The 14,893-nt window shown below is 46.6% G+C and overlaps 1 protein-coding gene across 2 annotated transcripts in view; it reads right to left on the bottom strand.

Annotated features, from left to right (window-relative positions):
* Positions 1-4,218: 4,218 nt before the first annotated feature.
* LOC127568104 (thrombospondin-2-like) overlaps positions 4,219-14,893 on the bottom strand; it is an 88,055-nt gene continuing 77,380 nt past the window's right edge. For both annotated transcript variants that reach the window (XM_052011420.1, XM_052011421.1), the window contains exons 20-22: positions 10,915-11,012; positions 8,450-8,589; positions 4,219-6,545 (exon numbers count right to left, since the gene is read on the bottom strand). In XM_052011420.1, coding sequence (XP_051867380.1) covers positions 6,538-6,545; positions 8,450-8,589; positions 10,915-11,012 — 246 coding nt within the window. In that variant the 3' untranslated portion in view covers positions 4,219-6,537. The remainder of the gene's footprint in view (positions 6,546-8,449; positions 8,590-10,914; positions 11,013-14,893) is intronic.

Below are 14,893 nucleotides of genomic sequence, written 5' to 3'. Positions count from 1 at the left end.
AAAGATTGTGACCATCCACCTTATCTACGCCCCTCATGATTTTATAAACCTTTGTAAGATCACCCCTCAGCCTCCTTCGCTCCAGGGAAACATTCCCAACCTATCCAGACTCTCCTTATAATTCAAGCCCTCCAATCCAGGCAACATCCTTCTAAAATATTTTCTGTACTCTCTCTCGCTTAATCACATCTTTCCTATAGTATGGTGACCAGAACTGCACACAATACTCCAGGTATGGTCTTACCAACGTCTAGTACAACTGACGTCTCAACTCTTGTACTCAATGCCCCATCTGATGAAGACAAGTGTGCATACACCTTCTTCACTGCTGTCTACTGTGTCACCTGTGTACCTGTATCCCTAGGTCCCTCTTTTCAATAATGCTCCCCAGGGCCCTGGCATTCACATCCTGACCCAGTTTAGCTTCCCAAAATGCTTGCCGAATCACTTTGTACTTGTCTGAGTTAAACTCCATGTGCTATTCCTTTGTTCCCTTTCCCAGTCGATCTAGATCCTGTTGTAAACTTAGACAACCTTCTTCACTGTCCACTACACCGCCAATTTTGGTGCCACCTACAGACGTATTAACCCTCATTCCCAGACCCACTTCATTTTCCACACTACCTTGATGCCCAAATATTCCCTTGCTTTCTCCTTAATGAAAAAGTACATGGCTCCCTCTGAGTTTCTTGTTGGGGGTTTTCAAGGGTTAACCTTGTAGGATCATCAGACTAGCCCATTTTGTCCATCTCATCTGATGGTTCTTTGGAAGAATGTTCAATCAGTCCCAGTCCTGCTGCTCTCACCTCACAGGCCTGAAATATTTGTTTTCCAAGTATTTATCCCATTGTTCCCATTGAATCTGTTTTCACCCTCTTCCACATCACAATTTGGTGCATATCAACAAATTCTCAGTTACCCCTGGAGAATGTGACTCCTTTCCACAGTATGGACCTTTTTTGCAAATTATTTGCAATTTATGCATTGAGATACTTGTATATCTCCCCACAGATTGTCTTTGTTTTACTTAGGTTTCTAGAATCTTACCCATGGTGATGTTTCTGAAGTAAAACAATTATAGCAATCAAGCATTTGATGGCTCTGGGCCTGTACTCGATGGAGTTCAGAAGGATGTTGGGGGCATCTCATTGAAACCTACCGGATACTGAAAGGCCTGAATAAAGTAGACCTGGAGAGGATGTTTCCATTAGTTGGAGAGCCCAGGATCCAAGGGCACAGCCTCAGAATGAAGGGACATCCCTTTAAAGTGGAGGAATTTCTTCAGCCAGAGGGTGATGAATCTGTGGAATTCATTGCCACAGAGGGCTGTGGAGGCCAAGTCATTGGGTGTATCTGAGGCAGAGATTGATAGGTTCTTGAATGGTAAAGGGCATTAAGGGTCTTGTGGAGAAGGCAGGAGAATGGGGTTGAAAAAGAATCAGCCATGGTTGAATGGCGGAGAAGAGTCAATGGGACAAATGGCCTCATTCTGTTCCTAAATGTTATGGTCAGCTATTAGTATAGTCACTGTGCAATAGTGATGGCTGATGTCCAGAGAACATGTGGCTCATTTGGCTTAACTGGTCCAAGCAAGGGTCTTTGCTTGTCACAGGCTTTCTCCAGGTCCCCCTTCACTGAATGCCACCAGGATTCAAGTATTCAGAGAAAAAGACACTGAATAAGGACTCTACACACTGGCAGAAAATTCATTTCTTGAAAAGCAGCAGAATTATGGAGCGAATTCGCATGGAGGTAGACGTGAATTCAAGAAACGACAGGAGGTGTGTTACTGGATAGAGAAAGGATAGGGTGAGCTGATGGGTTGGTCTCCCAAAAACATGCATTGTTGGGCTTATTTTTCAATGAAGGAGTAACCAGTGTTAGAAGACATTACATTCATCAGTCTTTCCTCATCTTTTATTTATGCGGTGCCAAGTTGCGTGTCTTCCAGTTGTGCCTTTCACCACCTCAGGTCACAGAGTAAAACAGCAGGCGGCACGGTAGTGTAGCGGTTAGCATAACGCTATTATAGCACCAGCGACTCGGGTTCAATTCCGGCCGCTGTCTATAAAGAGTTTGTACGTTCTCCCCGTGTCTGCGTGGGTTTCCTCTGGGTGCTCCTGCTTCCTCCCACATTCCAAAGACGTACGGGTTAGGAAGTTGTGGGCATGCTATGTCGGCGCCGGAAGCATGGCGACACTTGCAGGCTGCCCCCAGAACACACGACGCAAAGGTGCATTTCACTGTGTGTTTTGATGTACATGTGTCTAATAAAGAAATCTTATCTTATCTGACCCCACATCCACGCCAACCATCAATACCTATTACCAGCACTTGGGCGGTAACCTACTCTGCCTGGGCAATTCAGCTGCTCGTCCAGATGCTTCCTGAGAGTACCTGCCTCCACCATCTTCTCAGGCAGTGGGTTCCATATTGTAAGCACCCAAAGCGCTTTACAGGCTATGAAGCGCCTGGCATGTAGTCACTGTTGTAATGTGGCAAATAATTCTGTGCACATCAAACTCCCACAAACACCGGTCTGATAATGTCCAGGTCTCCCTTTTCTGGTGACGGATGAGTGTTGGTTAGAATATCAGGGAGAAGCCCTTTAGAATACCCCCACAGTATAGCTAAAAGAGCAGATGGAGCCTTGCTTAAATGTCCTGCCAAGGATCTCTGGTAACACTGCACTCCCTCAGCACTGCACTGGATCACCCTCTGGCATGTTGTGCTTAGGTTTCTGGAGACTATTGAACAGTTCCTTTAAAAGATGAGAAGGACTCTGACCTCAAGATCTCCCTTGTTGTGACCTTGCATCTTATTGCACTGCACTTTCTTTGTAGCTGTAACACTTTACTCTGTACTGTTATTGTTTTTACCTGTACTACCTCAATGCACTCTGTACTAACTCAATGTAACTGCACCGTGTAATGAATTGACCTGTATGATAGGTATGCAAGACAAGTTTTTCACTGTACCTCAGTACAAGTGACAATAATAAACAAATACCAATAAACCAAGACCAACAGGACTTCAATGCACAACTCCCTGACTCAAAAGCAAGACGTAGCGCACTGAGCCACTGCAACGGCAACAGTTAAACCAAACGAGCATGTTCGTGGCTTCGGTGGAAAGGAATGTCATGCTCAACAGTAATGGAAAATGAATAAAACTGCAGATGCTCGGATCAGATACAAAAACGGAAGTGTTGGAAGAATTCAGCCAGTCAAGCAGCATCCGTGGAAAGAGAAAGCCCCTGTCAATGTTTCAGGATAGGAGACACAGGAGACTGCAGATGCTGGGATCTGCAGCAACACACAATCTGCTGGAGGAACTCGGCGGGTCGAGCAGCATCTGTGGGGGGGGGGGGGGGGGAAAGGAAATGTCGGCATTTTGGGTCGAAACCCTGCATCAGGACCTGGAACGCTGTCATTTCCTTTCCTCCCACAGATGCTGCTCGACCTGCTGAGTCCCTCCAGCAGATTGTGTGTTAACATTTCGGGTTAGTTCTGAATATGGGTCATTGACCCAAAACACTAACTGGTTTCTCCCTCCACTGATGCTGCTTGACTGGCTGAGTTCTTCCAGCATTTCTATATTTACTTTAATGACACGCTCAATAGTACTGCACTGATGGTTTCAGGCAGCGTTAATGAAGGGATCAGCTGTGGCTCAGAGAGGACACTTGTGGTTCTGAGTCAATAGACTGTGGGTTTAAAACCTTCTCCTGGGACATCAACATGTGATCTGGGATGACACTCAACTGCAATACTGAGAGAATGGAACATCCACCTCAGCAGGTGGATTTAGAAAGAACCCATGATTCTGCTTCGAAGAACAGTTCGATAGTTCTCCTGACATCCTGCCAACCAACCTCACTAATGGATTTCTTAATCGTCATTCTGTTGCTGTTGGTGTGATTACTCTGTGAATGCGCTGACTGCCGACGTTTGACAAGCACTGTACTACAGGTTGCTGGAAATGCAAGCTCTTTCTTTAATCTTCACCAGTCGCTAACACCCTTGTCACAGGGCAGTCCGCAGATTGTCACGCACCAGAGCCTGGAACAGAATGACACTGTAAATGCAAAGGTGTTGGTCTGAGAGAGGGAGCAATGTCGACCGGCCAGTTATCGCTTCTCCTTATCAAAGACACTGCCAAACAGCGGGTGGGAGTGTGGGGCCTGGAAAATCACTTCTGGCAGACGCGAGCTCCAACTCCGATACAAGAATTCTTTATTATGTGCTTCATTAACAATCTGCACCCTTTGGCTGTATACAGTTAATAACCTTGTGTGCGCGATATATATACCAAAGAGAAACCAAACATGACAAGCTTTAAAACCTGATGAAAGGAAACAAATTATCCTGAAACAATACAATGTGAAGTCATGCACTGGTACAATAAGGTCAAATCTAGCAAAACCAATATCCTGCTGCTCGAACCCTGTTCGCTCACTGTGAAATGTCTGAGATAGCAGAAGACCATTAGAGGGCCAATGAAAAACGTGAGAATTGGCAGTCAATGACAGGGGTTGATGGGACGGCGGGTTGTTGGAGGGGGAATGTCGTCCAAACCAAGGCCTCCAGCTTGCAGTCTAACAGGACAAGTGATTTGGTCTAACGGAGCCCATATTAGCTACTGGCTGAAGACAGAAGATACTGCAGATGCTGGAATCTGGAATGAAAGCACAGAATGCTAGAAGAATTTAGCAGGTCAATCAGCGTCTGCAGAAGCAAAAGGCGTAAGTCGACACTTCAGGTTGAGATCCTCCATCTTGAGTCTTGATGCTGGGTCTCGACCCAAATCATTGACTTCTACCCTTTGTCTCTGCAGATGTTGATTGTCCTGCTGAGTTCTACCAGCATTCTGCTGTTAAGTTACTGGCTAGCGTGTCCAGTCAAGGGAACGGACAGCTGCTCCGAGGTTTGGAAAAATGTTTGTTCAGATATTGAACCAGAGAAGCCAAAACTCTAGTGTCAACTTCTTGAGCAGATTAATAGGGATGTCAGTTAACTGCTAGATGTGGCCTGAGAATTTCCATTAAAGGATCACAAAGCCAACCAATAGAGGCCTACTTTACACTACACCACTGCTATTTACAGCCTAAAGCAAACGAAATTCCGCAAGTTTATTTAACTAATGAAGATGGTGTATGAACACAGATCCGTTTAACTCACAGAACACTGTTTGAGCCTTTTTGATAGTTTATTTGCCTAACATTAATCAAAAAATAAAGACTAGGGTTTGTCGGCCAAGTTTCGCTTTCAAATTTCGATATTACTTCAGTGTAAACAAATAAATAAATTATTTACAGTTTTTGGCAAAATTCACTGCTCCCCACAAACATTTTTTGCAAAGAATGTGTGAGAGATAGAGAGGGAGAGAGAGAGAGAGAGAGAGAGACAGACAGACAGACAGAGAGGCAGAGAGAAAGAAAGAGGCAAAACCATAAATAAATTAAATAGGAAAATATGATACAATCTAAATATTCACATCTTTTCCCCTCCCCCCCAACTGCAAGTGTCATTTCTTTTATCCTCGAAAGACATTCGCCCTTGAAGTCGACCTATAGGTCTGCTGGGATTGTCTTCATCCAGAATTAGGTGGTGGGGAAAGGAACGAATCAGGAGAGGGGAGGGGGGAAGGTGACAGCAAAGGTAGGGTGAGGGTCAGTTGCTTCTTATGTCTGAAAGTTTCTTGATAGATGTTGCTTAACACTGAAAGAGCCCGCAATGTGCATAATATCCAGAACAAAGTGATTCTCAAAAACGACATGCTATATGTAGAATATATCTCTCTCTCTGCATATATGTTCATATTAAGCAGATACATTATTGGTGTTATTTGCTTTGCCCCTATCCCCTTAATACCAGCTGTAACTTTTACTCAGTTGGTGCTGACCAGCTGAGGAAGCAACGAGCACATCAGACGAAGGATTAAATGGTAAAGAGAGAGTGCCTGCTGGATACTGTCACTTGCAATAGTTGTAATGCTAATACCTGAAAGCTTCTATGTACAGACAGTGAAATGTGATAGAAAAAGTTATAAACAAAGTGGTTTTAAAACTTTTTTTTTGTAATTCATTCTTGTTTCCCAGAAAATGTCATCTTAAACATTGTTAAATCAGGTTCTTTTCTTTAAACAAGAAACAGTCCGCTGTTCAGTTTCCATGACATTAGAAAACAGTCGGGGCAGACTCGTATCTTAGCGGTATAAGTTTGTTAAATGAGCACTAATCCCTCTATCTAGGTATAGTCACTGTGCAAGACGTTGAGAAACAGTCAGCTTCCAGCTGCTGCGGTCTCGGTTGCTGCGTTTGGGCCGGGCCATCCAGAGAGCCAGTGCGCACAGAGCGAGGGTGGGTCACCACAGTCAACCGTAGGGGCAGCGGGGTGAAGGCGAGGGGCGTCAGAGGTTACACTCAGGGAGAGAGAGCGAGGAAAGAGTGGGCGGGAGTCGAGGCGGCCAGTCTGATTGAGGTGACGAGGCTGCGCAGCATGTTCAAGGTTCCATGATCTGTGCTGCAGGCAGTACTCAGTTATCTGTGGAGACAGGACATCATATCATTTATACATTGTATTACCTACAACGTAGAAGGAGGCCATTCAGCCCATCGTTTATGCTCGAGCGTTCCCTTCAGCGCCATCCTACTTGCTTCCCAGTACACATTCTCTTTTACAAGAGCATCAACTCCCCCCGATTCTCCTACCCCTCACCTACACACGGGGCCATTTACAGCAGTCAATTAATCAACCAACCCGCACGTCTTTGGGATGTGGGAGGAAACCGGAGCACCCGGGGGAAACTCAAACAGTCACTAGGAGAACGTACAAACTCTACACAGACAGCAACGGAGGTCAGGATCGGACCCAGGTCGCTGGAGCTGTGAGGATGCAGCACTAACTGCTGCACTCTGAGACATTTCTCTCTCCACAGATGTTGCCTGACCTGCTGTGTATTTCCAGTGTGTCCCGTTTGGTGACGAGAAAGAAATTTGTCCTATACGCAGTTACAGGTGGGCCTTCTAAAATTCAGCCTGTTGGCTTCAGTGGAACCAAGTTGAGGAAGTGGAATTGAATTTAGGAGCTGAGAGGTAATGTTGCAGCTATATAGGACCCTGGTCAGACCCCACTTGGAGTACTGTGCTCAGTTCTGGTCACCTCCCTACAGGAAGGATGTGGAAGCCATAGAAAGGGTGCAGAAGAGATTTACAAGGATGTTGCCTAGATTGGGGAGCATGCCTTACGAAAACAGGTTGAGTGAACTCGGCCTTTTTTCCTTGGAACGACGGAGGGTGAGGGGGGACCTGACAGAGGTGTATAAGATGATGAGAGGCATTGATCATGTGGATAGTCAGAGGCTTTTTCCCAGGGATGAAATGGTTGCCACAAGAGGACACAGGTTTAAGGTGCTGGGGAGTAGGTACAGAGGAGATGTCAGGGGTTTTTTTACTCAGAGAGTGGTGAGTGCATAGAATGGGCTGCCAGCAACGGTGGCGGACGCAGATACAATAGGGCCTTTTAAGAGATCTTTGGATAGGTACATGGAGCTTAGAAAAATTGAGGGCTATGGGCTGGGTAAGCCCAGTAATTTCCAAGGTAGGGACATGTTCGGCACAACCTTGTGGGCTGAAGGGCCTGTATTATGCTGTAAGTTTGAAAAAACAACGTTCAACCTCTGCTTAATGCAAGCAGCCAGGGGCAGACCTCCCCACACACTCATTCCTCAGGAAGTGGCAGCCTGTTTTATGTGATGCTGGAGGAGAAGTGAATGCCCGGTGGCCAATGACGGCAGGCACCTCCAGACATAAGGCGTGCTTGGCTGGGAGCTCCCTCTGGCTTGCCAGCAATGCTGTAGGGTACGGTTCAAGCCACTTGACGGGCAGCCCCAAGGGCGAACCTGCAGTGCACACTCAAGGGCAGCTAGTGACACGGACTGTGGTGAAGCCCACAGACAATTCAATGCGCTTCTGGAGACTGGACAATTCAATGTGCTTCTGGAGACTGGAGTGGGAAATGGGACTGATCGCTGCACTTATGTAAGGGGCACCTTGGAGTTTCCCATTCTTATGGAATGTATACATTCACAGCACAGATGGAAGCCATTCAGCCCAAGACAATGCTGGCCAACATGGCCATGATAGTTAATTCCACTTAGCAGCCTTGAGGAGTTCGCCGAGGCACTCACTAAATGTGATGAGGGTTTCTGCCTCCCCCACTCTTTCAAGCAATGAGTTCCAGACCCCTAGCACCCTCTGGATGAATATATTCCCCAACTTTAGTTCATGAGCAACGTTGCTTTAACTGTGAAGATGGGCAGCAGCAGTGAGTGAGTGTCGAGTTTGACACTGAAATCGAATACTGAGTGTTGCAGTGATTTGAGGGCCACTGAATCACTGGTTCAATGAGGAGTGTGTTCATACAGGGGCTGGCTACAGTAGACTTACCTCGACACTCATATTTGAGATCAGAGAAGTAAACGGCCTCTTGGGAGAAGACAAACAGCCCTAGTCGTCCACCGGCTAACGTCTTATCATAGATGGGACCAGAATCAGACATTATTTGTTTACCTTCATAGACAACCACCCTGTGGAAGCAGAGACATCTTTACTGTTGCTGCTTACTATGGCAAACGACAAGAGGTAGAGCTACTGATAAAACATCCTTAACTGGAGGCAGTTACTCTCAACTGGCCACAGTGGCTGGTACAGCGATGTATCAAAGGTTATAGCACATGGCACACTCACTTCCTAAAGAGTGGCAATACCCTTAAATTAGATTCATCTTAACACATCTGGGCTGACCTTACAGATGGCATACACAATGCAAGGCAGATTTCGGATATTTACACCAGATTTTGAACAGAGGTAGGTCAGAACTTCATTGTAGAGAACTGTGTGACACAGAACTGGTGTGTGTAAATTCAATATTCATGCCTTTCAATTTGACTCAAAGAATACATAGAATACTATCAAAATATGTGCAGTTTATATGTATATTCCAGAATATATACAGTCAGAATACATGCATAGCCAACATTTTGTATGAATATAATGTGAATGAACATGGTGTGTGTGTTTGTGTGTGTGTATTTGTGTGTGTGTGTGTGTATTTGTGTGTGTGTGTGTGTGTGTGTGTGTGTGTATGTGCATATTTCTCTATTTTGTTCTACTGTGTGTGTGTGTCTGTGCATGTCTGTGTGTGTATTTGTGTGTGTGTACATATGTGCATATTTGTCTATTTTTGTGCTATTGTGTGTGTGTCTGTGCATGTGTGTGTGTCTGTGCATGTGTGTGTGTGTATTTGTGTGTGTGTACATATGTGCATATTTGTCTATTTTTGTGCTATTGTGTGTGTGTCTGTGCATGTGTGTGTGTCTGTGTATGTGTGTGTGTGTTTGTGTGTCTGTGCATGTCTGTCTGTATGTGTCTGTCTGTGTGTGTGTGTGTGTGTGTGTGTGTGTGTGTGTGTGTGTGTGTGTGTGTGAGTGTATGTATGTGCATATCTGTCCATTTTTGTGCTATGGTGTGTGTCTGTGCGTGTGTATGTGTGTCTGTCTTTGTGTCTGTTAACAGAAGAATTTTGTTTGATTGTTCCAAGTGTTATTCAAGAAAGAATCTATAATTACATCTTATTAATAATCATCATGTTCAATTACTTTTTCCTCTTGAACGACAGTGGTTGTTCTGCGGGTCCTGAACTGACTTGATGGGCTCACTTGCAATGGGGGTAGAACCACAGCACAGCACGAGGCTATTTGGCCCATCGAGTCTGTTCCAGCACTCTGAAACAGCCGTTAGTTAATCCCGTTCCCCGTGCTTCTCCCCACTGTGTGTGTTCTGGACATTGTGCTGGGGCCTCCTTTTTATTTTACACATGTTCTGTTCAAAATATTAATCCTGCTTCATTTTAAAATATATAATGGGTATTACTGCCAACACTATTTGTGGTTAAGGCAATCTATGAGCTTGTAACCCCGGCGATGATTTTGTTTATCCTCTGGTCCTGATTTACCTTCTAAGAAACTCATTCTCCCCCTTTACTTTGTGCTCTATTCCTGGATGAGCAGATCGCAGGATCCTGCATGTTCTATTCAGCGATTCCTTTCTCACTGCTCACATCACTCCGGCTCATTTCTGACAACATCTGGAGATCACCACTTGGCTTGTGGAGATCCCTCATCCTCCCTGAATGATAGAAGCCCTCATAATGCTGAACATCTTACCAAATTCCCTTCCCAGCTCCGAGAACCATCCCAGCTTCTCTGGCCTCTCCACTTAAACAAGCTCCCTCAACCAGCATTGTGGTAAGCACCTCCCATCGCTCCCGTCCAACTCTCACCCTCTCAAAGGAGCCGATGAACAGAATAGATTGCATCTCACCTGAAGATAAAGGAGTGATCTAAGGGAGGCTAGGCAAGGGCCGAAGAGTTGGGCTTGGCCATTCAGGATTGAGAGCTTTCTTCACAATGAGGGCTGTGACTCTTTGGATTGCTCTGGGTGCTCAGTCACTGAGTTGAGGTCTCAATGGAACTGAGAGACGAAGGGGGCACGAGGTGGAGGTTGTGGTGGGAAGCAGATGGGACAGCTTTGATCCCAGTGTTATCAATCTCTTATACGCTAGAGATGAATCCTTGATTTCCCAATAGTCTTAATAGCGGAGCAGACTCAACAGGGGCTGTGTGAACCACTCTGGCTCCTGTTCCTTGCGTTCATACAACAGAGAACAGGATCTGACTGGCCCGAGCTATTCCCAGGCCAGAATGGCATAATGTCCCAATCCTTAATCCCCACCCTTCACTGCACCCACCACCACCGGATAATCCCCCCAATGAACAGCAGGAAAGGTGGTGGGTGGGTCGCTGTGTTAATCGCCAGGAGCTGTGATTAACTTCTCTCCCACACCCAGTTACCTGATGAAGCCTGTTTTGGGCCGATGGATCAGGTGCCACCTGTAGGCGGTGTAATCCTTCCAGCCAATATTCTTGGGGTCATGCCATAGAGTTCGTACCTGCAACATGAACAGATCCACATTCACTTTGGGGGAGTCCACAAGGTACACACTAGCAGCAAGGAAGTTTACAAACTCAGAGCAATGTAGCAGTGTCTGATGTCAGATCGGAACAGGAGACCATTCGGCCCTTTGAGCCTATCCTATCATTCAATTATACCACGGCTGGTCTGCACCTTTATTTACCCATGTTGTTTTCATATCACGAACACTCTCTAAACATCGGAGAAATAAAGGACTGCAGATACTGAAATCTAGATGAAAAACGCAATGATGCTGGAGGAACTCAGCAGGCCAAGCAGCATCCTTGGAGAAAAGCAGGCGGTCAACGTTTTGGGTCAGGACCCTTCTTCAGAACGGAAGATGGGAAAAGGGGAGGCCCAATATATAGGAGAGAAAAGCAGAGCAGTGATAGGTGGACAAAAGAGGGGAGGCGGGGTGGACACAGGGTGGTGGTAGGTAGATGCCCTCTGAGGACAAGGGGGCCCCTCTCCCTGTTGGGTCTGGGAGGGGTGGGGGTGAGAGCAGAGGTGCAGGAAATGGCAGAGATATGGGTGTGAGCTCTCTCGACCACAGTCAGAGGGAAGCCCCGGTTAGAAAAGAAGACGGACATCTCGGATGTCCTGGAGTGGAAAGCCTCATCATGGGAGCAGATCTACCTATCACCGTCCTGTGCTCACCCCGCCTCCAGCACCATTGTGTTTTTCACTCTCTGAACAACTTCAGATTTTGTGGGAGAGAGTTCTAAGATTAAGCGATCTTTAGCTCCATTAGCAGAGAATAGCAGAGCAAAGGCATCCTACTGAACCTGTGTAGTTTGCTAGCCTGGTCCTGTGGTGGAGAATTGCAACCAGATCTGTGCACCTCCCTCTGGGAAGGAAGCCAAGCTCTTGATGTGAGTGCAGGGCAGAGGTGTGGATGACAGGGCTGAGGGAACTGAGACTATGTAGAGAGCAGAAGCAGGGATTGGATAGGGAGTTTGTGGCAGGGAGAAGGTGGTTTTCGTGGGAGGAGGGATGATAAGCCAAGGTTCCGGCTCTGCTCTCCTCTTCAACAAGTTATTTTTAAGCAACAACCACAAAGTTGGAAGAACTCCGCAGGTCAGGGAGCATCTGCGGAAGGAAATCTGGCCTCCAGATTCTGGCATCTGCAGTCTCTTGTGGCTCCAAGACATTTTTAAGGTCTGATTCCCAGAACTGCTTGGCAAAGGCTACACCAACCAAAACTTGCTTGGACTTGGCTGTAGCCAATGAATAGGTCAAGGATCTTTTCTTGGGGAAAGAAATATGGTTGAAGTTGTCTATGCAGTTACAGATGGTTAGGTGGAGAGAATGGGTGTCTGCTTCTGAGGAGATTGCAAATAAGAGCTGTACCAAATACATATTGGCGAGTAGGCTGTGGCCAGTGATTAAGACATGGTGGAGGTGAGGTGTATGGTAAGTATGAATTATAGGGGAAAGGGTAAGAAAGTCATGTTACAGCTACATAAAACTTTGGTTCAGCCACACTTGCAATATTGTGTGCACCATTCTGGTCGCCCCATTACAGGAAGGACATGGAGGCTTTGGAGAGGGTGCAGAAGAGGTTCATCAGGATTCTCTCTGGATTAAAGGGTATGACCTACAAGGAGAGGTTGGACTAACTTGGATTGTTTTCTCTGGAGCGTCGGAGGCTGAGGGGAGACCTGATAAGATTATGAGAGGTACAGACAGGGTAGACAGTCAGAGCCTTTTTCCCAGGGTAGGAATGGCAAATACTAGAGGGCATGAATTTAAGGTGAGAGGCTGGAAGTTTAAAAGTGAAGTGTGGGGCAAGTTTTTTTTTACACAAGAAGTGATAGGTGCCTGCAACGGGCTGCCAGGGGTAGTGCTGGAAGCAGATACAACAGTGGCATTTAGACAGACACATGAACATGCAGGGAACGGAGGGATCTGGATCATCTACAGGCAGAAGAGATTTAGTTTAATTTGAAGTCGTGTTGATTTGAAGGGCCTTTTCCTATGCTGTGCTGTTCTATGTTCTATGAATAGAAAGGAACAGCATTAGGGACAGATGAAGTAATGTGTGAGCAAAGTTGTGTGCTGTTTGAACGAAGCATTGCTGATGCTGGATCAAGAGTGCCTGAGGAACGAGTTCAAGTCTGGACTGAACAGAATTGAACATCCCCCTTGCAGGGAGGTTAGAGAGACAAAGGCAAGGTAATTATTGGAAAGATTAGAGAGGAAATGAGGAAGAAAGAATGAAAAACACAATGATGCTGGAGGAACTCAGCAGGCCAGGCAGCGTCTATGGAGAAAAGCAGGTGGTCAATGTTTCAGGTCAGGACCCTTCTTCAGGACTGAAGATAGAAAAAGGGGAAGCCCAGTATATAGGAGGGAAAAGCAGACCAGTGATAGGTGGACAAAAGAGGGGAGGAGGGGTGGACACAATGTGGTGATAGGTAGATGCCCTCTAAGGAAAAGGGGGACCCTATCCCTGTTGGGTCTGGGAGGGGTGGGGGTGAGAGCAGAGGTGTGCGAAATGGCAGAGATGCGGGCGCAAGCTCTCTCGACCACAGTTGGGGGGAAGCCTTGGTCAGAAAAGAAGTTGGACATCTCGGATGTCCTGGAGCGGAAAGCCTCATCATGGAAGCAGATCTACCTATCAGCACCCTGTGCCCACGGGGAGATGGCTCAAAGGTAAGGCGAGAAAGGGAAAAAAAGGTAGAAGGAAGAGAGAGAGGCTAGGAAAGGGAAGAAATGAAGAAGCATGGTTGGGGGGGGTGTTGTAGGGAAGGGGGGTGGGAATTACTTAAAGTAATGAGGATTTTCTTTTCACCCAAAGAGCAGTGGTCCTGGAACACACAGTCTGATAGGGCGGTGGAGGCAGAAACTGCTGGCACCTTTGAAGAACACCTGGATGAGTTCTTGGAGCTAAAATTTTTAGGACTATGGACCAGGAGCTGGGAAGTGTTTGACTTCCATCCATGGAATGTGGGCACTGCCGGAAAACCGAGGTGCTTAGAGGTTTCTCCTCACAGAGCGTAATGAACCGCTGGAACTCTTTACCCCAGAGGTTGGATCGATAGAAGTACTGAAGGTCAGGGAATTGAGGGCCACGGAGAACTGGTACAGAAGTGGAGGTGAGGCCTGGGGCAGATCAGCGACGATCGTATTGAACGGTGGGGCAGGTTTGAGGGGCCAAGTGGCCTACTCCTGCTCCTGTGTTCTTGTGACAATGGCAGTGTGTATTTTCTCTTTTGAACTACTGTGGCTGGCTGAGTTAAATCAGCCACATTGATGTGGCTGGAGTCACATACAGGCGTGTTGCCTTTGATGAAGGACAACACCTATCCTTGTGGCCAACAGGGTCACAATAGCCTCCTTCCGTAGTGTAGCGGTTAGCATAATGCTATTACAGCGCCAGCAACCTGGGTTCAATTCCCATCTCTGTCTGCAAAGAGTTTGTACATTCTCCCCATGTCTGCGTGGGTTTCCTCCGGGTGCTCCGGCTTCCTCCCACATTCCAAAGACGTACAGGTTAGGAAGTTGCGGGCGTGCTATGTTGGTGCCGGAAGTGTGGCGACACTTGTGGGCTGACCCAGAACACTCTATGCGAAAGATGCATTTCACTGTGTGTTTCGATGTACATATGACTAATAAAGATATCTTATCTTAACTTATCTAGATAAGATATACTGTAAGATAAGGTATTTATTTATTAGTCACATGTACATCGAAACACACAGTGAAATACGTCTTTTGCGTTACTGAGAATGTGCTGGGGGCAGCCCGCAAGTGTCGCCACTCTTCCGGCGCCAACATAGCATGCCCACAACTTCCTAACCCGCACGTCTTTGGAATGTGGGAGGAAACCAGAGCACCCGGAGGAAACCCACGCAG

This window comes from Pristis pectinata, chromosome 3 (assembly GCF_009764475.1).
Source record: "Pristis pectinata isolate sPriPec2 chromosome 3, sPriPec2.1.pri, whole genome shotgun sequence".
Lineage (NCBI taxonomy): Eukaryota > Metazoa > Chordata > Chondrichthyes > Rhinopristiformes > Pristidae > Pristis > Pristis pectinata.
Note: the sequence above shows the minus strand (reverse complement) of the source record. Positions and strands in the feature narration are given on the sequence as shown.